This window comes from Nycticebus coucang, chromosome 16 (assembly GCF_027406575.1).
Source record: "Nycticebus coucang isolate mNycCou1 chromosome 16, mNycCou1.pri, whole genome shotgun sequence".
NCBI lineage: Eukaryota > Metazoa > Chordata > Mammalia > Primates > Lorisidae > Nycticebus > Nycticebus coucang.
Genome location: NC_069795.1, coordinates 61,717,733 through 61,743,919, shown reverse-complemented (window position 1 = coordinate 61,743,919; position 26,187 = coordinate 61,717,733). Strand labels below are relative to the sequence as shown.

General features: G+C 40.8%; 1 protein-coding gene across 3 annotated transcripts in view; it reads left to right on the top strand.

Annotated features, from left to right (window-relative positions):
- Positions 1–26,187, top strand: part of CCDC80 (coiled-coil domain containing 80) — a 79,103-nt gene that overhangs the window by 16,102 nt on the left and 36,814 nt on the right. Inside the window, exons 1-2 of one of the 3 annotated variants that reach the window (XM_053565871.1) lie at positions 17,959–18,916; positions 19,319–21,207. In XM_053565871.1, coding sequence (XP_053421846.1) covers positions 19,330–21,207 — 1,878 coding nt within the window. In that variant the 5' untranslated portion in view covers positions 17,959–18,916; positions 19,319–19,329. Of the gene's footprint in view, positions 1–17,958; positions 18,917–19,305; positions 21,208–26,187 lie in introns of those variants that run through there. The other 2 variants (XM_053565872.1, XM_053565870.1) reach the window with 2 other exon arrangements.

Below are 26,187 nucleotides of genomic sequence, written 5' to 3'. Positions count from 1 at the left end.
CGCCTGTAGTCTCAGCTACTTGGGAAGCTGAGGCAAGAGAATCACTTTAAGCCCAAGCGTTTGAGGTTGCTGTCAGCTGTGATGCCACAGCACTCTACCAAGGGCAACATGGTGAGATTCTGACTCAAAAAAAGAAAAAATACAAAGTAAAGTTTCCTGTTTTGAGTTTAGGTACAACTATTGTTGTTAAACCAGAAGAAAAAATATCTTCCCCCAAATTTCATACAGAAAACAGAAGATTTGGACATTCAATAAAAAATTAAATTTGTCATTTGAATTTAAAATTTTTTTATTTGAATTTTACAGATTTTAAAATAAAGCATGCTTAGAAATAAAGCGGGAATGTCTACATTTTACAAATAGAAGTGATGATAATACCCACTTCATCACGTTGTTCACCTACATAACTCCAGTTGCAAGGAGGATGCTCCGCACATTTGTTTCCGCTCCTCAAAGAGAATCATCACAATGTAACTATAAATACTCCTCCGGATCACTAAGCACAAAATAAACTGAGATGGATATTTAGTTATTGTTTACTCTCAGTTCAAAACAATTCTTTTAGAGGAAAGCAGTGAACTACAGTAGAGATAGAGAAATGTTTAGAAGATTGCCCTCTCTCTGCACCCCAACTATCCTCACACAATGCTACTAATGGACGTGGCAATAGTGACTAAGCCCCTATTCAATGACTCTGGTGTCTATAATTAATAGACAAATATTTAAGTTCAATTAACAAAATTCTGAAGAGAACTTCTTTAATAAAAAGGGAAATACAATGAAATTGGTTTCAAACAACAACAAATAAAGGACAACTTAAAGGCCTCTTGTGGGAGACTGATGTGATGGAAAAACACATGCTGTCTATATTCATATAATATAATCATATAATGTGTATGGAATTCCAGTCACACACATAACTACTGTGTGTCTTGGAGATTATCTTTCCCTGACTGTGATATGAAGATGAGACCGGCTGTGAGATTAAAAATAGTGAGTGTAATAGACTTAGCCCACTACATGGTTCATAGTATTCACTCATTCATTTATTCAACAAACATGTAATGAGTTTTTGTACCATGTCTGAAAATGCGATGAACACTGAAAATTAAACAGTGAAAAAATAGACATGGTTTCTGCTTTCATGGAGTTTAACATATGGCAGATCAATGGTGCAAATAATAGTTTAATAAATAAGTAAGAGTTGATTCTGACTAAAAGTTCCCTTTCTTTTTTATAATGGAAAAACACCTGTTTTTTCTACTTTCTCTTAACAAAAACTAAATAAAATAACGGATGCAAATATACTTTGTAAATTCTGCACAGTAAAGCTCTCTACAAATATTTATTGCTATATTTGTAATAAATATTTGCCTAGCACATGTTCTTCATAAGGCCCTAGTGAAAGTAGAAAGAATAAATAGAAACAGGTTCTACCTACCCCTGTTGGAGGAAGGTAGGATAATTGGGCACTAGGAGCTATATTTCTGGCCAGAAAGAACTAATAGGTGCTTTGAGACAGGGATGGGGAAAGGGATTAAATATTTGGAAGAGAGAGAGATTGGCTCAGTTGGGAGGGCTCAGGGAAGACTTTAGGTAGCAGATACATTTGAGCTTGGTCTAAACAATTAGGGGACATCTGAACTTGAGGAGATCAGGAAGCTGAATAAAGAAAAGCACAGAAGTGGGTGAACAAGGGGCAACAAAAATCCCCAGTGTGGGGTGGCGCTTGTGGCTCAAGGAGTAGGGTGCTGGCCCCATATACCGGGGGTGGCGAGTTCAAGCCTGGCCCCAGCCAAAACTGCAAAAAAAAAAAAAAAAAAATCCCCAGTATATAGTCCATTTGGTTAGATTGAAAGAGGCATTAATGGCAATAGTCAGCAACAAGGATTTGAACAAGTAGTTTGAGATCAGGATGTAGAGGGCCTTGAATGCTGAGCTAAACCGCGTGAACTGTATTTTTAACATCTGTGAGCTATTGGAGGAAACTGGGCAACAGAACAACACAACTGAGACTGAGAATCAGGAAGGGTGAGCTGCTAGGCAAAAAGAGTCAGCTACAGCTGCATGTAGGATAGGTTGTTATAACTATTGAATGACTTTACTGAAGAGTTTGAAAGAGAATCTTTAATCTTATATTTTAGCCCTCTTGAAATTCAGGGTCCAGAAGTGTCATAAATTTTTGTATTTGATGGTACTGAGGCATGTAACAAACTTTTTTGTTGTTGCTGTTGTTTTAGAGTTTATTATAACCACTTCTTGGGTGCAGGACACGACCTAAACTTTTTTCTTTGAATAATATGGAACTCATAAATTGGGCCCAAAGAGCATATTTCTTTGGAGAAAATAAAGCACTCTCTGTAACTACATATGCCTTAAAACAAGTCACATTCTCTGTAACCTCATACCATAGAAATAGGGAAGAGTAACGCCATGAGATAAAAACAATTGCTCTAAAACCTAGGCTGCTATGACTCAGTATCCTAAAAGGTACATACCAGACCCTCTGCCTCTTTCACTCCCACTCAGAGCTGTGACTTTAGCATTCAGCAATGGCTGACCACAGCATTTTCATGAAACATCCTCCCTGGTTCTGGAGCTCCTATGGGCTGTGCACACAAAACAACCTAACCCTGACCTTATCCCTTCCCATGAGGCTTCAGAGCCAAACCAGCTGTGGGAGATGAGTGGCAGCTGGTCAGCCAATGGACAAGCAGCTGGTGGATGACAGTTCTATTTGTGACTCTACACAGATGGCAGAGGAAGCCAAGTTACCCTGCCCAGCTGTGTTTAGAACCTTTCCATGGAAAGAGAAGAACAGATGTTCACTTAAAAAACAAATTCCAAACCCCAAAACATAATTTTACTGCATATACTCATGCCAGTGAATGTTTGGAGGATAAGAACACATTTTGCCAGTCCTCACAGGGTGTCTGGATGACAAACACAGAGAGAAAGGTCTGCGTATTTCTAACCTCCATCACATTTCTATGATGAGCTCCAGAAAGTATGAGACACTGTCTTGGTATTTCCCACGGAGCTGCTGTCAGGCTTGTGCTGAATCTGTTGAGAGCCAGGGGCAAACATGAGACTGGGCTACCTATTCCCAAGGCAAGGAGAGCTAATTAAGTAGGAGCAAGATGGGTAGCTGAAGACTTTGTCCTATTACCTCATGTAAAAGTCATTGCATTAAACAAACACATCTGGCATGAATTTACCAACATAGAGGAAAATGACACCAAGCCAACCAGATAAGCTTTTAACGAATTCAAAATCCAGAATTTAAAATTCTCTTTATCCAAATAAGCAACCAGTTCCTAGCACTGGGCCCTCAGGGATGAAAGATTATGTAATAAAGGAAGGCAGCCAGAGGTTAAACCCTTTCTCCCAATAATGAGCAAATAAAGAACTCCCAAAAAGAAGAATGGTACTCAAGGCCTTTCCTTCAAAAACTTTGCCTTCCTACTTTACCTCAAAGGTCAGTGTATTTATGGCCAAAATCTGAGGTCATGAATTCTATAAAGGGCAAGGAAGGTGCTAGAAAGGTCTTGAAAGGCTTTCTGCTATCTCTCAGGCTTGTCTTTGGGCTCTAATCTACATTTGTGGCTCTTTCTTTACTGAAATTGCCTCTAAAGTCCTCCTTTAGAGGCTCCAATATAAAGAAGACTTATTGCCCCACCTCAGTACCAGGATTTCCTAACCACTCATCTTACTCCTGGGGCATTGCTCTGTGACCAGGGAAGGAACAAATTGACTTCCAGTAAACTGGAGTTTGAGAGTATCCAGGGAACTTTTTGGTAATTCATTGGTAAGATGCAGTGTTGGGAAACAGTGAGATTTACTTTAAGAACCATAAGTAATACCTCTGAGGATTGTGGGAGTAGAATTTGACTCATACCCTAAGACTAATGTGCTGACCCCCAAAATGCTGAAGGTGGTCAAGAGGCTGAGGCAGGGTTCAAAGAGCAGAGGTCACAGGCGGAGCTGCGAGAAACCTAGCTCAAGAGTAGATAATTCTGTCCAGATATGTTGAATCCTCTAAAAATATGATCCAGTCACCCATAATGGCATTCAATGACCAACACCCCATGGGATGCTCCTGACTTGCATAAACTGCTTTTAGTCTAATTAATTAATGGAATTATCTTAGATTCCTAAAGAGCTTTTGACACAGAGGCTTAGACTTGTCCCATTATTATTATTATTATTATTATTTTGCAGTTTTTGGCCGGGGCTGGATTTGAACCCACCACCTCTGGCATATGGGACCGGCGCCCTACTCCTTTGAGCCACAGGCGCCGCCCAACTTGTCCCTTTTTAATTGACATATACCTGCTATTTCTGCTGTGAGTTTGTATAGAGTAGGAAAATTTAAATAATTTCTTAAAATTCATTAATATGATGCATCTCATTCTATATATTTGTTTTCAGGTTGTTTTAAGGAGCTCCCTTTGAAATCACCAAAGTTTTTGTTTCTCGACAAAAATTTAGTCCTAAAAAACGGTCACTAAAAGTAACCCATCTCAACAGGTAATCAATGTCATAGAAATAAAGTGTGTTTGAAACTATCTTGAAATATAACAGAAAAATATGACAGGTTTAATTTTACATTTGACAAATTGAGTTGTATTAATAACAAATGTTCACTAAACTTAGGATAATGAAAGAGTTACTTAGCTGTTGATTTGGGGTAAAGCAAAACTACATAACATGACCTTGTGTGCATTGCTTCACAGTTGGATTTTTATAGCATAATTGTACCAAGGATCACAATTTTAGGCCAATTTGATAGCTTTTTTTGAGAGACTTTTCTTTTAAACTGTTGATATCCAAATAATTGTCTCTTGAAGAACCAATCGTGTTTTTATTCCTGTTGATTTTCTCCTCTGCTAGGTCCATTTGTTAGTATCTTTGCATATGATTTTAGCAGTTCTTGATCATCTCTTGTTTGATAAAGGTACTGATTGATGGGCAAAAGTTGTTACATGGAAGAGGATGTTTAAGAACTACTTTTGTTAAGTGGACAGTTCATTAGGAAATATTTTTGTGTTACAATAACACTTGTTTCTCCTATCTTGTGCTTTTAGATGACAATTCTGAAAAGGGGTATTTCATGCAATTTTTTTTTCTTAAAAGGAAACCAGAGAAATTATTGTATCAATTCATACATAGTAATTAGAATAACCATGGATTCCCAGACTCTTCTAGGTTAAACATTCACCTGGTTTAGCCTCTCACAAATGCTTAAGTTCTCTGTTAAGGATTTCTTCTTTTAAAACCTTCAAGAGGGGGATCACTGGCTCCCCAGGCATCTCTCTGCATCTTTGAATATGTCTGATATTTATAGCATGTCTCTTATCGTAAGCTGAAATGTTCTCTAGTATTTGGACTTGTGAAAGTACAGCTGAATAGATGCTTGAAAACACAATAAAGGAAAAGGAGGGGAAAAAAATCAACTTTTTTTTTTTCATTGAAGTAAGTTGAATTTGAATAGTCAGGCAAAATTTAATTGGCTTTATTGCAATTGAAAACACAGAAGAGAAATTGGTTCTTCAAACCATCAATCAAGCTCTGACTATTTGTTCTATAAATAGTTTCAGATTCACCCTAGGTAATTATGCCATGTCAATAAGCTGGGTAGATATTATTCACTTGCACATAATAACATAATTGCTTTCAAGAAAAACTCTCGAAAATAACTCCTGGATTTAAGATATTATTTTCTTCTATATTTCTATATATAATCATTTACTTATACAGAAATCTTGCTAGTTCATACTAGCTCTCCATGAATAGGTATACATGTGGCATGTTTTAATGACATTCTATTTTGAGATGCCATTAAATTAAAAATAAAATTAAACCCACAACTTAAGAAAAAATAAGTTATTTTGTTCTGAAAAAAATAGAATTAAAGCCACATTCTGCCTTTAAAATGTAGCTTTACATATAGCCAGGTTAATTTTGGTCCAATATGGTAAAAAATTCCAAGTTTGGACTCGAGCACATTTTTTATAACTAAGTTGTTAAAACTCTTAATTAATGGAATCACTGCCTCTCAATTTCCAAATCATGCTATTGAGCTGCTGTTTAATTGGAAGCAGAGGCTCCATGGTTTTGCTTTCCCTTCATATAAGGGAATGTTCATTATTCAGTGTGCACCATGAGGTGTGTCTAGAATGCTATGTAATTTCAGTAAATTTTGTGTATCCCACACAGGTTTTGTAGGTTAGGAATTTGGGAGCAGGCTTGTCCTCTCTCATGGGGTGTAGTCAAGATGTTGATCAAGACTCTAGTCACATGGAAGATAGCCATGTGACTAGAGATAGCCCATTCACATGGAAGACAAGTCAGTGTTGGCCGTTGTCAGGAAGCCTCATTTCCTTAGCACGTGGCCTGCTCCACAGGGCTGCTTCAGTGTTAGATAGCCATGTGACTTAGAGATAGCCCATTCACATGGAAGACAAGTCAGTGTTGGCCGTTGTCAGGAAGGCTCATTTCCTTAGCATGTGGACTGCTCCACAGGGCTGCTTCAGTGTTTTCACAATATGGCAATTGGCTTCTTTCAGGGCAAATTATCCAAGAAAGTATAAAGCAGAAGTGGCTATGTCTTTTGTGACTAGACTTGGAAATCACTCTATGTCCTTTCACAATATCTAGTTAGTTATATAGTAAGTGTTTGAGAAGTGTTTATGGGAAAAAACAAATTCTGTAAAATAATTTAGAGAAGTTTATTCTGAGCTGAGTATGAGTTACTGCCAACCTAAGAAACATAGCTCAAGAGGTCCTGAGAAAATGCACCTGACAAGGCAAGGTTATAGTTTGGTTTTGCCCATTAAAATATACTAGAGAAATATATTTTGGTGTGTAATATTGTTGTTGTTGTTGTTTTTTTAACAAGCTGATATTGCTAGTGGTGGAACTTGACTTTCTGCAGACATAGAAGGTTTTAATTGATTTTAGAGCCCTGTTTCCCATAATTCATCTGTCAGTTTTGACCAAGAGTTGGTCAGATCCAATGTAAAACAGACTAAAACCAAAAATAGAAAAAGCAATTACACAACTAATATACTGTTAAGATCTCTAAGCATAAGGAGACATTGTAGCCAGCTGACAATAAGCCTTAACCTTTAGTTATCAAATTCTAAATGAAACCCAGACCATCTCTTTACCTGGAGATGGGACCCAAGCTGAAGACTGTTCTCTGTTGTCAAAGTAGCAAGAAACTCCTTATTAGAAGCAAGCAAAATTCCTTTAAGGAGTTTCCTGGCAAAATCAACCTTGGATCTCAAACCAAAATGTTGGGAAACTGGGGAACTCAGGAGGAAGCCACTGTTCCCCTAATGTTGGAATTGGTTAGAGTAAAACTTTAGCTGGTGTTAACATTAATAATGGCCTAAAAAGTGGTAAAAACATTTTCTGTCTCTTAAAAACCTCTTCACCCTTTTTGAGAACTAAAATCTGCATCTCTGCTTCAGGCCAGTGCATGGGAGGGGCAGAGGAGTGTCATTTGTACTTTGTGCCATAGGAGATGCCTCAACAGAATTGGCCAGATGGAAGTCCAAAAAAATTGTCTTCACTCCAGGTGGGACAGATCAAAATAGCAATAGTGTGAAGCTGGAAACCCTCCCTTTGAAAGTTCTGTTTTTCTGCTTATGAACAGGATGATAGCCTTTTAACACTTGAGTTTCCATCCTCCTCATTTGCTGGCAAATTAATAAACTTCTCTTTCCTTTTCATTAACCACTTGTCCTTGTTCTTTTGATGAAGCCTTGTGCTAGGAGAATCCCTTCGAGTCAAAAGGGACTCTACTCTGAAGTATCTGTTCAATGTGGCTGCCATTAAGAAAATCCAAAATAAGTGACTGAGGCAATGGTTTATTAAGCCAAAGTTTAAGGATGTGCCCAGGAAAACACGTACTACAGACATATCTGTGACTGTTTTCTGCTGGTGAATTTGGGAACAGCAGTATCTAAAGGGGACAAGAGAAACAGAAAGAAAAAGTGGTTGGTGACAGTGAGGCAAAATGGCTGCATACTTAAGAGGTCCAGAAAATATATATTTTATATGAGATAAAGTGAATATTTGAAGAGAAATAGGGGGGGAAGAATCTTTTATATGGACATTCCTGGGTAGCTGGAAGAATGATTGATTGTGTCATCTCTGTTCTGCACTTGGGAAAATAAACTTGTAGTCAACATTATTAGTGTAGAATCCAGTGGACTTTAGTTTTAGGAACTAGACTTAGTCTGAAGACCCAAAGTTACAATTTTCAGGCACTTGTTTATGGGAAGGCAACAAAGAATATCCTTCAAATGCTCTGGGAGTAGTGTTTTAGATGCCTTAGATCTTTCACCTTCCCCTGGAGACCTGGCTGATGTTAGCAACACCCTTTTCCAAACTTTGGAAGGGGGTGTTGCCTGACTCAGCCTCCAGGCTTTGCCTTTCCTTTTGCATAAGGAGTTAGGGAGGGAACAGGAATTGCTGGTAAAATCAGGTCAATATATAGAAAGTACACATTGGTTTGGCCTGAAAGGGCAGGACTTCTGGAATCAGAGGTTTACGGGTTATAGATGGCTTCTGAGATTCTTTTATTTGTAACTGGTTAGAGAACTAAACCTCTATCTAAAGGGTTGGAATCCGTAGAAAGGAATGTTTTAAGATAAGGAAGTATATTAGTTATAGAGCATGCCACAATGCACTGACTTCAAGTGATTTGTTAAAAGCAAATTTGTGGCATAGAGGCATGACTTAACCTTTGCCTTAGAAGGCTTTAAGTCTCCTTTGCAACTAGTCAAAACTCTGGAAGTGCTTGACCTCCCTTTCCTTCATCATTGGGAACTGAGTTTTACAGTTTTTCTGGGGTCTTTTTGGCCAAGAGAGGGGCTCATTCAGTCAGCAGGAGATTTAGGATTTTATTTTTAGTTTACAAAGGACTGTGGAACAAGCCACAGAGTAAAAAAATACCTCCTTGTATCCACTGAGAAGAAGAACTGTTTCTTGCAAGTATGAGGTAATAGCAACACTAAGTATGAACCTGTAGGTCCAACAATTCATATATATATGAGTGTGTAGTATGTGTATATAATAGGGGTGCCAAAAATGTATGTGCATTTTAAGAGATGTTATCTGTATATTACTCTTCAAAATAGAATTGAATTACGACAGCAATGTGTAGTATGATGCTTATGGCATTAATCAAATGAATGCTAGCATCACCATGTGACAGGCAGTCACAGAAAATGACAGAAGCATGACTGTCATTCAAAAAGTGCAAGGCCATTTTGAAGTGGTATTTAAAATACACAATGACAATGGAGGTGTGAGTATTCAACAGAACCTTCAACACACCTAACAATTGCATACATTCTTGGTAAGTTTGAGGAGCATGGTGTGTGTGATATGCATGAGGGAATATCTGGGAGGTCTCACACAGTAACAAGTGCTTTTGTCAATGCTGTTTAACAGTTGTCTGGACCCTGATGGTAACCACTGTGAGCAGCTCTTGTAAATGCAGAGGTCAAACATGACTTATATTCATCTTTTGTTATCAGTATATATTGAGTATTACAATTTTAATACTGTTTTTTCCTTTCTTAAAACATGTATACATTTTTTGCCATCCTCTGAACATATACTCACATGTGTAAATAGGTATAGATATAAGCATATTTAAATAATGCTAAACTTTGGGTGTGTTTTAAAAATGCAAGTAGTAGGCATAATCAGAGATGCTCATATTTATATTTAACAGTTACTGCTTAATCATGGATTTTCCTTTTCTGACTAAAGTAGAAACCAGTTTTCCATTCATTCCAAAATGCTACTTTGAATAAAAACCTATAAGTTTTTGTGTGTTTGTCATATCATTCATTCACTCATTCAACAAATTGCAACTGAGAGTTTACTATCTACTAATTAAACTGTGTTTGATAGATCCTGAGAACACAGTCCTTGCTTTCAAATTGCTTAGTGTTTAGGGTAGGGAAATAGACTGGAAATGGTGCTCATTAAAAAGTAGAATCTACAGATTTTTATAAAAGTGTAGAGAGGGGCACCAAGTTCAGTCTACTTGGAGAGTGGCCAGAAAATTCTTCTAAGTGTTATTATAAGACATTAAAGCAGAGCTTTGAAGGGTGAATAAAAATTAGGTAGACAGATACATGATGAAGGGCGAGGGGCTTTCCAGAAGGAAGGAGAAGCACGAATCCTATGTACTCAATTTTGATATGAGGACAATTAATGACAATTAAGGTTATGGGGGGGGAAGCAGAAAGAGGGACGGAGGGAGGGGGGTGGGGCCTTAGTGTGTGTCACACTTTATGGGGGCAAGACATGATTGCAAGAGGGACTTTACCTAACAATTGCAATCAGTGTAACTGGCTTATTGTACCCTCAATGAATCCCCAACAATAAAAAAAAAAAAAAGGAAGGAATATCATAACCCTGGATGCCAAGATGTGAGAGAGGAAACGGTGTCCTAGGAATGGTAACAGAGCTACAATAGTTTTCAACGTAGGTATGCAAGGGAGTAGGAAAGCCAAGATTATACATGTAGAATAGACCACGGAGGCCTGGTGACTCTCATTTAGAGGTTGAAACGTAGCTTGAGGACAGTGAGGAAAAATGGTATGGAATTTGCAGCAAGAATAGAATATTGATATTTTGGGAAAATTATAGTGATGGCCATTTGGAGGATGGATTACAGAGATTGAATTTGGCGGCCATAAGACCAAGTGGAAGACTACTGTCGCCATGGAAGTGAGAGCCAATGGGAGACACAAAGTACATACACTGCTCTGTCTTCTGATTTCATGACCAGTTGTCATGGAAATATTTAACAGATACATCTCACATTTTTTAATCATTTCTCTTTGCATTGGATGCTTTGTACCTCTGTCTGACCCTTGAGTTCTTTCACACGTTGTTTTGATAGCCTTTAGCCTTTTGGCTGTAAGTTTGAGTTTAGGACTTCTCTTCAACAGGTTTCATTTCCTCCACAGTTAGCTGGGGATAGCAGTGTGCTAGGCACACATTGTAAATTAAAAATAACTATTCACAGTTAAATTCAAAGACACAGAAAGTAAAATAGTGGTTATCAGAGACTAAGGAAAGCAGGGAGCAGGGAGTTACTGTTTAATGGGTACAGAGTTTCAGTTTGGGGTGACGGAAAAGTTCTAGAGATAGACAGTAGTGATGGTTGTGTAACAATGCAAATGTACTTAATGCTATTTAATTGTGAACTTAAAAATGATAAAGTGGTAAATTTTATGTATCTAGAGCAAATTAACCCAGAAGTTTGCTCATCTTCAGGACATTTTAGTTGTGTAAGCCAACAAATTTCTTACCAAGTAGATGGGGATTTTTCTGCTATTTGAACTAGAAAGCACTCTAATAAGTCATCCTAAAAAATTTAACCCTGTTGTTAATATAAAAAAATTCACATTTTTATAAAGGAACAGGTTCAGGAAAATTGACAGCTCGCCCAAGTCACACAACTAGTGAGCAGCAAACCTAGATTTCAAATTAAGGTCTATTTGGCTGAAAATTTTGCACTGCCCTCTCAAAAACAAAACAAATCTTATTCAATACATGTAATATCCAAATATGGGGACTGTTGTCCAATCTGGAGTATTTTTTTTAATCCAAACTATTTCTCTTGTCTTTGATGCAATTACTTACTAGCATTCATTTCAATTGACTCTGAATTTTCCTGATAGTTAATGACAATGTTTCTGCCCAAACCATTACAAATTATTTATAAAGGAATCACATGCTTCTATTTTCTATACTTAACTTTTAAAAAAATAACATTTAATACTTTGGAATGTTACCCATTATATTCAGAACAAATTCTACTTTACACATTTTAATTCATTTCGAAGACTATGTATTGTCTTTGATCTTTGTTCTGGAAATTTTGCAAAAGACGTTGTTTAAAAGAATCTAAGCTATAACTTAATATAGCTTTTAAATAGAGCTTTATGAGATGTGATTACAAACTAATGTGAATATTGAAAAAGAACAACCAGCAGAATTCAAATTATTGTCATTGACTTCAAAGCAGTCATCTTGGGAAACTGTAGATAGTGATGTTTAAATTACTCATTTATTGAAACACATAGAATTTATTCTATACTAGACACTCAATGGATTTTTTTTTAATTTCTTTTACATATTTATTTTTGAAGTCAGTTAATGAGCTGTGTGGGAAACTTATTTCTTTATAGCCATCTATTATTTTGACTCCGACCAGAATTAAACAATTTGATCTACCTCATTCAATAGAATTGAGTTATAGAGATTTCAAATGAAGGAGCTCAGGAAATTTTACCACCAAATATGACACCTTGTTATAAAGAGCATTTTGAATTAAATTCCCTTAGAGATTAACAGGCATTGGAAGGGGTTTTCCCTCAATCTGCATAAAGCAGACTGACACATTAAAAAGAAAAATTAACTTACTTTCCCTTCCATGTTATATCAATATATTGTAGGAAAGATGATCAACAATGCAACCAAACCTGGCTCAAATCATTTGTAATATAATGCCTGTCTCTCAGGTTAATTTATTTAGCAAAGAGAATCATTTACAACTGCAGTCTCCAGTCCCCTCCTGATACCTGTCCAAAGCCTATTAGGAACTGGGCTTCACAGCAGGAGGTGAGCAGTGAGCAAGCCAGGGAAGCTTCATTTGTATTTACAGCCCTTCCCATTGCTTGCGTCACTGCTTGAGGTCTGCCTCCTGATAGAAGGCAGCAGCATTAGATTCTCACAGGAGCATGAACCCTACTGTACATTGTACATGGAAAGGATCTAGGTTAAATGCTCCTTATGAGAATCTAATGCCTGATGATCTGCCCCTGGCAGCTCTATTTTCACAATACATGCCGAATAGGATGACTTTTCTACACCCACCCTGCTGCTAGCACCCCAGTTTAAGCTGCAGGCCCCAGTATAATATCTTCCTCACTGTTCTCCTGCTGCCATTCCTGCCCTCACACTCTATTCTCCAGATAGCAGTCATAGCAATCCTTAAGGATCATATATCAGGTTCTACCCTATCTTTGCTTAAAATCCCTCAACATAGCTCTTGGGGAACACACTTGTAAAACAGCCCCCACTTTAGCACCTTGCATGCTCACTGTTCCATCTATTTTGAATGTTCTTCCCATCCCCAATGCTTGGGTGACTTGCTCCCTGCCTCTTTTAGAGCCATCCTTGCCCCCCATTCAAATGTCCTCCTTCTCATCATCACCTTTCACTTCCATCCCTTTTAAAAATCTCCTTCAAGCAGGTATCCAGGTATATTTGTTTTTATTCTTACTGTTTGTTTCCCACCATTGTAATGTAAGTTCTCTGAGGTCATAAAATATTCATTGTTTATGTAGTTATTATTGTGGTGAGAACAACAACAACAAAAAAGGTAATGTTCACTGCTATATCCTTAGTAACTACAACAGTGCCTGGCCTTGAGTAAATATTTGTTGAATAAATGAACTGTCTTTCTTTTGGTTTACACTTTTTTTTCTTTCTTTTTTTTTCAAGCATGAAACAAAGTTTATCGGGGAAGAGAAAGATAGGTTTACAGAGTAAGAGCAAGATATAGGCTGATAGAGCAAGATACATTCACCATAAATAGAGACTACGTCCCACTGTCCCAACAAAGAAAAGGCAAGGAGGCCCACACTTTCTTATATAAGGTAATGTTCGAATGACATGATCAAATCCTGGCTTGCAAGATCAGTACAGTGAAAAACAGAGCAGGACAGGTGCAGGAGGCAGTGCCGAGATTGGGACTGGAAGAATGAGCAAGGAAAGATCGTCAGTCAATCTAACACATCCCGTCAGGCAGAGTATCTGGGGCTTGCAGATTCCACAGCCAATGGAACATGCCAACCAAGATCTTCCAGGTGACACACAGTTGCTGTCACAGGGAGCCTGTTTCTATGTCCAACCTGCTCTAGGAATCAGAGAAGTAAAGTCTCCAGCAGAAATGGATTCTCTGCATGTTGGCTGCAGTCATAGTTAGCACTGAATTTTTATATGCAGAGAAAGTTGGCAGTGCTGCTGCAGAGAGTATAATATTTGTTTATCATCTCCAGTGGGGTATGAGCTTCTAGCCAGGAGAGGCTGCCTGGTTCTCCATCATTCTTGGTGTGAAGTCTGCACTTTCGGCAAATGTTTGAGAGAAAGGTTGAACAAACAGAAAAAAAAAATATATTGTATTATCTTCACTTTTTAGTTGCACCTAAGGGCATGGAGAGAGGTACAATCAGAAAGTTCCCCTGTAAGCCCAGTGGAGATAAATCTTTTGTATGTATTAAATGGCTCCTGATTAAGATGAATCCACTCCTTCCAAACCTAATCCTCCAAAGTAGCAAATTCATATGCCCACAAGTTCACACTTTCCACATAGAGCACCAATCAATTAAGATCCGAACTTCAAATCACTGACCTTAGAGTTTTAAAATGAATCATTAGGTCATTCACACAGCTCTTTAATTTCTACTAGGGCAAGACCATTCAATGCACTGGTTTTTAATATTTGATTTTTTAATTTAGTTTCCCCATTTATCAGGGGAACAAGACATTTTCTTAAATAAAAACCTTCTGCCTAGAAAAAGGGGCCTTTAAGTTATTCCCAACAAACTCTAGTTAAAAATAAATGAATAAATACAGAACATTAACAACTGCTCTTCCCAAGAGTTTTGGCCATTATCTCACCCAGTAAATTTTTTTTAAGTGTGCATTTCCTTCAAGTTTGGCTTAATGTTAACATGTGCCCTTGTTAACATTTCAGGGACAACATCAATATTTCTTTTTAGGGGTCATCCTTTCTCAGAATCTTCTGGGTCTGCAACAACATCTTAAGTGAATTATCATCCTGGGTTACCCCCCTCAAATTTGCAGTTCATTTTTTTTAGTTTATCCTGCACTGTTGAGTTTTAACAAAGCAGAATTCTTTTTCATTCTGAAGGACACAAATGGAGCTTAAGAGTGAACATTTGATTAAGATCTGCAAACGGAAAAAAAAAAGATCTGCAAATGGAAAAAGAAAGCATGTAGCAATATCCTTAATGTGGGAAAATTAAAGATCTGCAAATTGAAAGAAAAAACATGTAGCAATATCCTTAATGTGGGAAAATTGTTTGTGTCTGCTATAGAGATGTGAAGAAAATGGCTCTGCTAACTTTTCTTCTGGGGATACCAATGATTACAGAGCCGAAGAGGTGGTTACCTTCCAAGACCACACTGAAAAGCGTATTATTTTTCTTCTTCCTCTTCTTCTTCCTCCTCCTTTTTTTGGCTTCCTCTTGAGCAAATGATTTTTTTCAAGCAATAGAACAATATTTTGAATTTGGTTCAGTAACATCCACGAAGGGTTACTTTGTGCAAGAGAACCAACTGCAGGCAACAAGAACCTTTGTTTCTCGAGGGTGCCTGGGACAATGTGTTTCCCTGAGCCTTGGTGCCAGGTTACTGAAGCCTTAGGTCAGCTAGCATGCCCCCTTTCTGGATGCCTTCTCACATTCACTCCAGACTTCATCAAATAACTTGCCCCTGACCCTAGTTTCTCTAAAGCAATTCTGGTTTGTATTAATACGTTCTTTCCTTTCCTCTCCCCAAATTACTGTGCAACCAATATCAGATAGTTTCCTGTAAGTTAATTCCTAAATAAGCATTTCTAAAATATAGTTTTGAATCTTATTTCTTTCACCTTTCTCTGACTCAATGGCTTCTTCTCAGTTACCCCCACCCTGCCCCTGCCACGCTCATTGGTTTGGTTGTTTCTTTCTTAAATTGCAGAAAAATGAAAAGATCTAAATAAGGGACTTTTTAATACTGAGCTCTTAAATAATGGACTAGGAATCGAAAATCATTACAAGCCAGAAGTCATTAAGGCTTCGCCAGAATTGGATGGATGTGAACTTTTAATTAGTTTTATTAAGCATGTGTTCCACAGACTTCCCTAGGGGTCTTTTCTGGGATCGCAGGTAAGGATTCGGACTTTAAGATGGAAAAATCCTGAATAAACATGAGAAGGTCTACTTGCCAGTGCGTATGTATGTGTGTTAGGAGGAATAGGGAACCTTCCCTAGGGGGTAACAGTGATGGCGGAGTGTTAGTTCCTCTCTCGAGTGTGTGTCTAGCGCGCCATCTAGTGACTGAAGCTCGCAGAGAGAGTAACACAAGTCCAGGGAAGACAAATAACAGCTCAGCACCAGGGTAAGCGCACCTTCTGGGTTATTTCCAGGTCACTAATATGGCTGCAGTTTAGCTTTAACAAAGCAAGGGTGATGAAGGTGGTGCACATCATAGAGAGTTTGGTGGAAGCCATGAGATATTCAAGAAAAAGAGAGAAAGGCCTTAATGACCTATTAAGAATGGCAAAAAGCACAGATACACAGTTATTCCAGAAAGTAAGACTCGAATCAAATGAATGAGACTCTTCTGAGGATGTGGGAAACCCAAAAAGGTATCAAAAAAGAGGGGGGGAAGGTATGGGAAGAAAATGAAAAAGGGAGACAGAATAACATCACACTTTGAAGACAGTCTTAAACATGAGTTCAAATTTCAGAACTATTGCTCACCATTTGTGGGATAGTATGCAATTTATTTAAACTCACCAAGCCTCAGTTTGCTCATCTATAAAATGGGGATCATCTTACTTCATAGGGGTATTGTAAGGGTTAAATAAAAGAACATATGAAAGTACTAAGCATAAAGCTTTACGTGGCAATGCTCAATAACAAACAATAGTTGTTATTAGCAGAAGAAGAGAAAAAGGAGAGAAAACACATCAGGGAGACAGCTCCGTAAGAATAGTGTGAAACACATTAGGAAATCATGAGAAAGGAAATAACATCTAGGACCTTCCAACTTATTAGCACCTGGAATTTGATCAGCCTAACAGGTGAATCCCATGGAAGCTGAAATCTTCTCTTATGCCAGGGGATAGAGGTCTCTGTCTGAAGCTCACCTTGTCACTGTACTCACAAGTGTCTGAGAGGGTGCCTCAGGAGGGTCTTCCTTCTCAGCATTCCTTGGACTTCAAGCTGTTAGCTAAGAGCTCTATACTTAACAGGACTTCCTCAGTTTCATGCTCTTAGCTTGACATGACAGACAAATCAGCAGGACCGACAAATGTGACCAGGATTAGACGGGGCTGAGCAAGGGGTAGGGACTAGAGATAAGGTTTGATCCAATGGGAAAAGCCATTAGTGTGGCCAGGTTGCAAGGAGGCTTCTGAGAACCTTGCCTTGCCACTGTCGGTGGCAGTTGATACTGACTTGTAGAGGCAGTACACCCTTGAAGAGTCTGAAAGAAATATCTGTATAACCTGAGGCACCTTCTCTGTCCACAAAAAGCTGAATCCTTGCGGGAAATCCAGGAGGCGAAAACACAAATCTGCCCCAAACTCTCCTTTGGAACCAGACAATGCTATTTCTAAAGATTGCCTTAAGCTCTCCAGATACCTTGAGCCTCCAGACAGCAAAATATTGCATGCATACATACACTCATGACCTCCAAGGAAAGCTTTAGTCTACCACCTGTAGCCAAAGCGCTGAAGCTGGAGATCATAATGCCCATTCCCCGATGATAACAGTCAACTGTAATCTCAGGGGATGAGCAGCCATTGCCTGAATCTCTGACCTTTTACCAGCTTCCTTTCATGCCAATGGGGAAACTAAGACCAAGAACACAGTAACATGATCCCTAATTAGCATAAATAAAAACAACCCAGTCATGTTTTCCATGGGCTTTTCTAACCTCAAACTAAAAGCATGAAGCAGGGATAAAGAGATAAAAATATACTCATGAAAACAAATATATTCCCATGAATATATATATGAATGCGGGAGAGAGACTGTGTCTGCATAGCTAAACACCCTGACTCAAATGAATATCTGTCTCTTAAGAAAACCAAGCAGCCAGCTACTGAAATCTGAGAATGTTCTCCTTTCAAAGTTCAGTGTAAGAAAAGACAAGAAGAAAGGACCATGATGACTTGGTATGGAATGGGTTAAGTCCTCACTCATCCTATTCCAAAGTGATTTATGATGATGTGTAGAGTTTCAAAACTTCCCCCCACTCCAGAGAACAGCCCTCTGTCTCCTCACTGAGTCCACTCTCAACGTGCTGAAATGGGAAGGAGGCGGTGTTTTGCTGATCTGTTAAATTCTTAGTGAAGTTTCCTTGATTTCCAGTGGCTGCTGTTGTTTGAGTTTGGTTTGGAGCAAAACTGAGGTAGTCCTGACATTTCTGGGACTGAATCCAGGCAAGAAGAAGAAGAAAAAGAAGGGGAAGGAAAAGAGAAGAAAAAAGGTGGGGAGAAGTAAGGGAGGGGAGAAGTGTAGGAAAAGAAAAAAAGTCCTTTTCAACATCACATTCCTGTGTTTTCCCTCAGCCTGGAAAACATATTAATCCCAGAGCTTTTACGCCCGGAAACAAAGGGACTAAGCCAGACTGTGGGGGAAAGGGAGATAAGAAGGATCCTGGAACCTTAAAGAGGGAAAGAGCAAGCTTCAGAAATCGCCAGGACTCAACTTCAAGGGACGTCCTGTGTCAGCACAAGAGACTGGCTCACAACAGACACATACGACCAAGGAGAAACAACAGACAAATGGAGATACAAAGACTTAGAAGGACAGCTCCTTTCACCTCATCCTACTTGTCCAGAAGGTAAAAGGACACAGCCGGAAGGAAAAAGAATCTGCTCAGCTCTCACATCAGGACACTGGTGCTGTGGATCCGTGGTGCTGGAGCTGCAGCATACCCCTTTTGCATTGCTCACCCTCAGAAAGCAGGCAGAGGGCTGGGAGGAAGAGTGCTTCGTCTAGGAAACTGTCCTGGGGACCAAACTTCACTTTTCTTTTGAAACGCTCTGCATTCCATCTCTATGAGCCACTATGTAAGTGTGTAATCCTTTCTATCTTTGCTGTGTTTGTTTCTTTGGGGCTTATTTGAAAGAAATGAAATGTGAGTGTTGTCATAATTAATAAGCTCAGTTTGCATTTTCTCTGGAGCATCCAGAGTGTTAGTTGAAACAGTGCAAGCATGATGATTGGGGAACTGAGTTGGATTTCCTGCCTAATGTAACCGTCTCTGCTAAACACTGACAAATTACAGGGACTTAAAAGTAACAAGATCTCATCCTATTTTCCATTCCGTGACCTCCTTCCTTCTTCTCTAATCACTCCTTTCCCCTCCCCTTGGCCAAGATGGAAAAAGAGAAAATGACCAGCTCTGTTTTCAATTAAATAATTTTCTTTCTTTTCTCTCCCCATCCCTTTCTGTCTTATGCATCCCAAAGTGGATTACACAATGACGTGGAGAATGGGACCCCGTTTCACCATGCTGATGGCAATGTGGCTGGTGTGTGGGTCAGAACCCCACCCCCATGCCACGAATAGAAGGAGCCACGGAGGGCAGAAACTGCCTTTGGTTTCCCCAGTGGGCAGTAGGCCAGCTCGGCTTCTGAGGCATACTGGGAGGTCTCGTGGAATTGAGAAATCCACTGTGGAAGACACAAACCTTCAGCCTCTCCAGAGAAGGAGGACTGTGCCAGGGTTGAGACTAGCTCGCCCAGCCGAGCTGCCAGCTGCCTTGGGCATCAATGGAGCCGCAGTGAGACCTGAGCAGAGACCAGGAGCCAGGCGCTCTCCCCGGGAGATGGTCCGAGATGAGGGGTCCTCATCTCGGTCGAGAATCTTGCGCTTCCCCTCCGGGTCCAGCTCTCCCAACATCCTTGCCAGCTTCGCGGGGAAGAACCGGGTATGGGTCATCTCGGCCCCTCACGCCTCGGAAGGCTACTACCGCCTCATGATGAGCCTGCTGAAGGACGACGTGTACTGTGAGCTGGCGGAAAGGCACATCCAGCAGCTCGTGCTGTTCCACCAGGAGGGCGAGGAAGGGGGCAAGGTGCGCAGGATCACCAGCGAGGGCCAGATCCTGGAGCAGCCGCTGGACCCCAGCCTCATCCCGAAGCTGATGAGCTTCCTGAAGTTGGAGAAGGGCAAGTTTGGCATGGTGCTGCTGAAGAAGACGCTGCAGGTGGAGGAGCGCTACCCTTACCCTGTCAGGCTGGAGGCCATGTACGAGCTCATCGACCAAGGCCCCATCCGCAGGATCGAGAAAATCAGGCAGAAGGGTTTCGTGCAGAAATGCAAAGCAGCGGGCATGGAGGGCCAGGTGGTGGAGGAGGGGAATGGTGGTGGGGGAGGAGCAGGAAGGCAGAGCCCGGGCAGCGAGAGGAGGAAAGAGGACCCGAGGAGAGCCCAAGTGCCGCCGACCAGAGAGAGCCGGGTGAAGGTGCTCAGGAAACCTGCCACCACCACGGTGGCTTTGCCCCCTCCTCCCCCAACCCCGCGGCCCACAACCCTTCCTCCAGTTCCAGCCACAACAGGGACTAGGGCCACGGCCCGGGTGGTAACGCCAGCCAGGAGACCTACCACCACCACTGCCTTTCCGACCACTCCGCGGCTCTGGACCCCCTCGGCCTCCCACAGGCCCCCTGCGCCGACTGACGTGACCACTGCCAGGGGCCCCTCAGTCTCAGAGAATCTCTACCCTCCAGCTCGGAAGGAGCAGCACAGGGAGAGGCCTCTGGCCACCAGGCGGCCCGGCAAGGCCACCAGCTTCGAGAGCGTCACAGCCGCCCCTCCCACCACCTTCTCCGAGCCCAGCACGAGGGCTGCTGGCCCCGGCCGTGTCCGGGACAACCGCACGGACAGGCGGGAACACGGCCACCAGGACCCACATGTGGTGCCAGGTCCTCACAAGCCAGCCAAGGAGAAACCTCCCAAAAAGAAGGCCCAGGACAAAATTCTCAGCAACGAGTACGAGGATAAGTATGACCTCAGCCGGCCTACCGCCTCCCAGCTAGAGGAGGAGCTGCAGGTGGCGAATAATTCCCCCCCGAAAACCAAGGAGTCTAAAAAGCACGAAAGGCTTGAGAAACCAGAGAAGGAGAAGAAAAAAAAAGTGAAGAATGAGAAAGCAGACAAGTTACTCAAGAGTGAAAAACAAATGAAGAAGGCTGAGAAAAAGAGCAAGCAGGAGAAAGAGAAGAGCAAGAAGAAGAAAGCAGGTAAAACAGAGCAGGATGGCTACCAGAAACCCGCCGGCAGACATTCCACCCAGAGCTCCGGGAAGTCGGCAGCCGACCTGCTGGGGTCCTTTGAAGGCAAGCGCAGGCTCCTTGTAAGTAAGCTTCTCCTTGGCGTTGTTCTGAGCCAGGCGTGTTAATGTCTGTCTCGTTTGTGTAAAATCACACTGCTAGATGCCAGACTGTAGCTGAACCTGCACCGAGTCAGGAAGATCCGGAAGTCTGGCAAGAGAGAGCAGCAGGCCAGTAGCTCCTTTAGATGAGGTGTGAAGTGCTTTGCACACAACTCGTGTCCCTGAGGAGATGGGGTCAATGCCAGGGGGCCCTAGGCACAAGAGAGGGCTCTAGAGGCATCTTCTTCCAGACCCAGAGGACCTCTCCACCATCTTTATCACTCTATTCCAAGGGTGAAAAAGAATGGAAGAGTTCCTAAAATGGACACATTATCTCTAGTGACAACTTAGGAAAAGGGTTCTTGGCTGTGTGAACTTGGGAATCAGAAGAATGTGTATGGGAAAATGGCTTAGTTTCCCTCTCTCTAACTAGCTGTGTTTCAACATTGGAGGCCTCAAAGAGGAAAGTAAGGCGACCTGGGAAGGGAGGTGGGTAGGACTGGGAGAAGGGAAGGGGCTTGCTGGACCCTCATGAATCCTTTTAAAACCCATTGGCTGAAATCTTCTCCATTGAAAGGTTGCCTTCCCCATCACTGCCAACTACCAGTAAAAGCCAAGGGAATGGAGTGTGGGAAACTGAGTTAATTGCTCTGAATTTCGAGTCTAAATGTCAGTTTCTCCTGAGCTCCAGTGAAATGAAATGTGTGAATGTGTGCATGTACCTGTGTGCAAAAAGAGACGAGCGGTCCCTCATTCCCCTTTGCCTGTGCAAGTCACAGATTCATCTCAGTAATCCTCTCTTTTGGCCATTACTTAGCACCATCCAAAGAATGATAATAGAATTAGGTCAACTGAATGAGGGCTTTGGGTCAGAATAAGCCCATCCTAAGTGTCAGGGCAGGTTTATCCGTGACATGGGAACCGCTCTTTCTCCTGTCATGTTGCCCTTCCCTCTCTTTTAGCACCCCTTCAAGATTTCTATGCCTGGCTTCTTCAGCCTATATTTTTACTCCAGGCTGTCAGGGGTGTGTTACAATTAACTTAAAGTAAAATATCAGTAAATTAATGTGCGGTGATAAGAGTTAGGAATGATTTTCTCGGGTACCTAGCTGAGAGAACCAACTCATGCCATAAGGAGAGCACCCACCCCACTGAAGGTGCCAGGTGACTCCATGCCACGCATTCCCATACCAAAAGAGACAGGCACTCTCTCTCAAAGCATTTTTCAGAAGCTCGTGTAGTTATTCTAATCTGGTCTAAATTTAGATTGATGGTCAGGTCAGGGGGACTTTGGTACCCATTTATCTCTAGTAGTTTCAAAAAGCTTAAATGTGCATTTGAAATATTACTCAGAGCCAAGTTCTTTATGATGCTTATCATAGGTAGAGCATGTCTCATATTCTCATAGCTGTTTCCATCAACAGTGGATCTGAATATTAGAACAAAACTTAGCTTTAGTTGATTCTAAGGATATGTGTGTCTTGTTACATAGTTTTTGTTCTTGCAATTTCTAACCAGAGACTTAGGTAACTAAATGCAGGTTATCAGATGATAGGCTATCCGTTAAAGTAGTTTAACAGCTGCTTGGATATTCCCAGAGTATTTAAAGTGGGAATGTTCCAGTTAGAACCAAAAAAATCACTGATTTCAGAGTAGAACTCTACTTGGCACCTGAAGATCTATTATTGGGCCATGGGGCAAACTGCCTCTTTGGGGCATGGAAAAGCATTAGTGGTATACCTCATTTTTCTTCTCCACAATACCTGGGACTTTGGCCCACTAACGCACATCACCCAACTCTGCCCATTTAGCTGACAGGGCAGGCAAAGTGTTCCTTGTGGTCAGATTTTAACCAGAGAAAAATAGTCATGAGTGAAATGTCAGAATTGTAACTGTGCACCCATCTGGCAAATACTTCCATGGCCCCTAGTTTCTGAGTCAAAAGAAAGGGGTTTTCATACCATATTACTGATATTCATTGTGCTTTCCATTTCTCCCTCCTTTTCTTTACTCCCTTAGTCAGGGATCTGAAAGCCCAGCTGGGTCTTTTCTGCTTTTAACAGTATCCCTGGTCATAAATTTCTAGCAAATGAAACTCAAACGACAGCTTCTGCTGATGTCATGTGAGGCAAAACAGAAACCAGCTGGAATCGCTCTTGGTGGCAGTTGGCTCTGGGCTAGTGAGAGAATCAGGTTTGTTGTTAGAAAGAAAATACCAACAGGAGGCAGTTCAGTCTTTCAATCCTACACATGCCCAGCAGATGATCAGAAATGTGTTTTCTGAAGAGGTAATGGTGTTTTGTGTAAGAATGGATTAGGAAAGATCTGATGAACTAACATAATGCAAAAGGAAAGGAGAGAGAGAAAAAAGTGTTTCACCCGATAGAGGAGACCAGTGCGGGGGGGGCGGGGGGGAAGCATTGTTGGTGCCATTTATCCCTTTTCTTTTCAACTCACTTTCCCCCATCAAAGTTGGCTGATGTTATTCAGGAAGCTTGGTGATTCACTTGCTATTCATTAGGGCTCAGCACTCTCAAGCTGTTCTAGTATGGCTGAGAAGGTTTACAACTGCCCTCAACTAAACCCAGGGTTAAGCAGGTTTGCATTCCAAGAAATTATGCAGGCCTTTCAGCTCATCTTTCCAGCTTTTCAGTAACCTGGTAACTTCTAAAGCCCTAGAAGTTTGCATTTATTTTTACCATTCTTTAAATGTGAACACATCACATAACTACTACTTAACCAATTACTTAGAGAAAAACACTGGCAACAAAGGTATGGGTTATGGTTGAATATGTGGCATCCTCAAGCCTTCCCAGGAGCTGCAAATGGACCCAGGCCTGTTATTAGGACAGAGTTCAATCCTTCAAGTTCACCCCTGCAGCCAGTTTGTATAGAAAAAGACACTCCTGCTTTGCAGAGTCTGTGTGGATTCATTCTTGCAAAAATCCCACTTTAAAGATGAGAAAACAGAAGCTTAGAGAGGAGGAGAAATTACCCAGGATGAATAGCTAGTGTGTGGGCAAGCCAGTATCAGAACTCAGGTCTGTTTTATTTGCAAGCTGGAATTCTGTCTTCCTGTGGTTCTGAGCTTCCTGTGGAGTATACCGTGATATGCTATGAAGCAAAGGGGAAACTGAGGAATTAATCTTGTTATTTAATACATATGAACACCATAAAATTCATTTTCAACCTTGAGTTTCCAAATAAATGTTAAGGGTTAGCAACTGTCAACATTTTGTGCTAAGCAAAAATGTGAAGTTTCTGCCTTTAATACCCAGATAGTTCTCTGCACCTCAGTTCTCTGGCTTTCTGGGCGGTCAGTCAAGAACAATAGAATGAATCCCAATTAACCTAATCCTTTAGACAGCATGGCATTAGTTTGGGGTTGACTATTTTGAGAATAGGTAAGCTTTTTATCACTGAAACATTGAACTGTGGGGAATATAACTGACAAGCCATCATTTTGTGCTCTGAGATCTACTTACTTGTCAGTTAATAAGGGGACTTAACTGCTGAATTGCTTAAATACAATTGCAAATTTAAGCATTCTTTGGCAACTGAACCTCCTGTAATTGAAGTGGGTTAATATTTTCAACTTTACTTTAGAAATCTAGATATTGGGACAAAAGTCTACTTACTTGGTTTCATTTTAGAAAACAAGTTAAAGTTCTGCTTTACTAAGACAGAATGCTAGTCTGAAAGTTATTATTTAGAACCTTATAAAAATCTAGTCTTTTGAGCCTAACACAGTTTGTAGAATAATCTGAGATTTAAAGTATCTTCCCCCAGCCTCTTCCTATTCTTTATTCCCATTACTTATGAAACAGCCTTCCTTAGCCTCTGAGGCTCATTGAGTCAACACACTAGTTGGAAAATAGAAACATGAAAAAGAACCACAACACCATTTCAAATTCATGATACATCCTCTGATTTATTGACAGCAAACTGGTAAGCAGCCAAGTGACAGACAATAATGTTTACTGAGGAGTTCTAGGATGCTCTTTTTAGGAACAGGGTTCTAGATATGGTTTCAGTTTTAAACACTGTTTGAAATATTGCCAAACTAGAAAGTGAATGGGATAAAGATGCCAAAACATAGTGAAAGAGTCCCTGAAATGTGTTCAGATGGTCCGCCACCTCTATGGTCTCTTATGCCAACTGAGGGGGAGCAGATTAAATGTACAGGAAAGTATCTTCACTAACTGATTTGTGTGCCCCAGTATATACCCTGTTTCCCCGAAAATAAGACAGTGTCTTATATTAAGGTGTGCTCCCAAAGATGTGCTAGGTCTTATTTTCAGGGGACGTCTTATCTTTCCTGTGAGTAGGTCTTATTTCGGAGGATGTCTTATTTTTGGGGAAACAGGGTAGACTTTCACTACCAGGGAGCCCCTTTGTTCCTGAGTCCCTCCACTACTGTGGCTGGAGTGATCTGTGTAACCAGAGGAACCTGGGCCAGCATTTGTGGCCCAGTAATAGGGTCTGGGGCTTCAGTGCCTTGAGGAATTTATACTCTGGGAGATGTGACATTTAAGATAGTAAATGAAGGAAAAACTTGAATTCCAAGTGAATAATGCCGATAATAAGAACAGTAAATCAAAGGAGAAGGTGGGACCATTGCCGGCTATAAAAGGCTTTAAGGAGGATGACGCATTGGAAGAAAGACTCAGATTCAGAGAAGAGGGGCCATTCGAGGTGGGAGGAGTGAGTTGGGCAAAGACAGAGGAAGGAATGTGTGTGAACTATTCAGAGACAGCAGTCCTGTATGTGGTCAGGGAACAAGGCTTAGACAGATATATTGATTTTTGCTCAAATTCTCACAGCTCTGTGAGCAGGGAGATTGTTCCATTGTAATGATAACTGAGCTTCATAAGATTAAGGGGCCTTATTAAAACTACAACTAGCCAAGCGTTTAACTGAGGCTAAAATGCTAGCCCCAGACTTTGGCTGTGATTGCCCTTT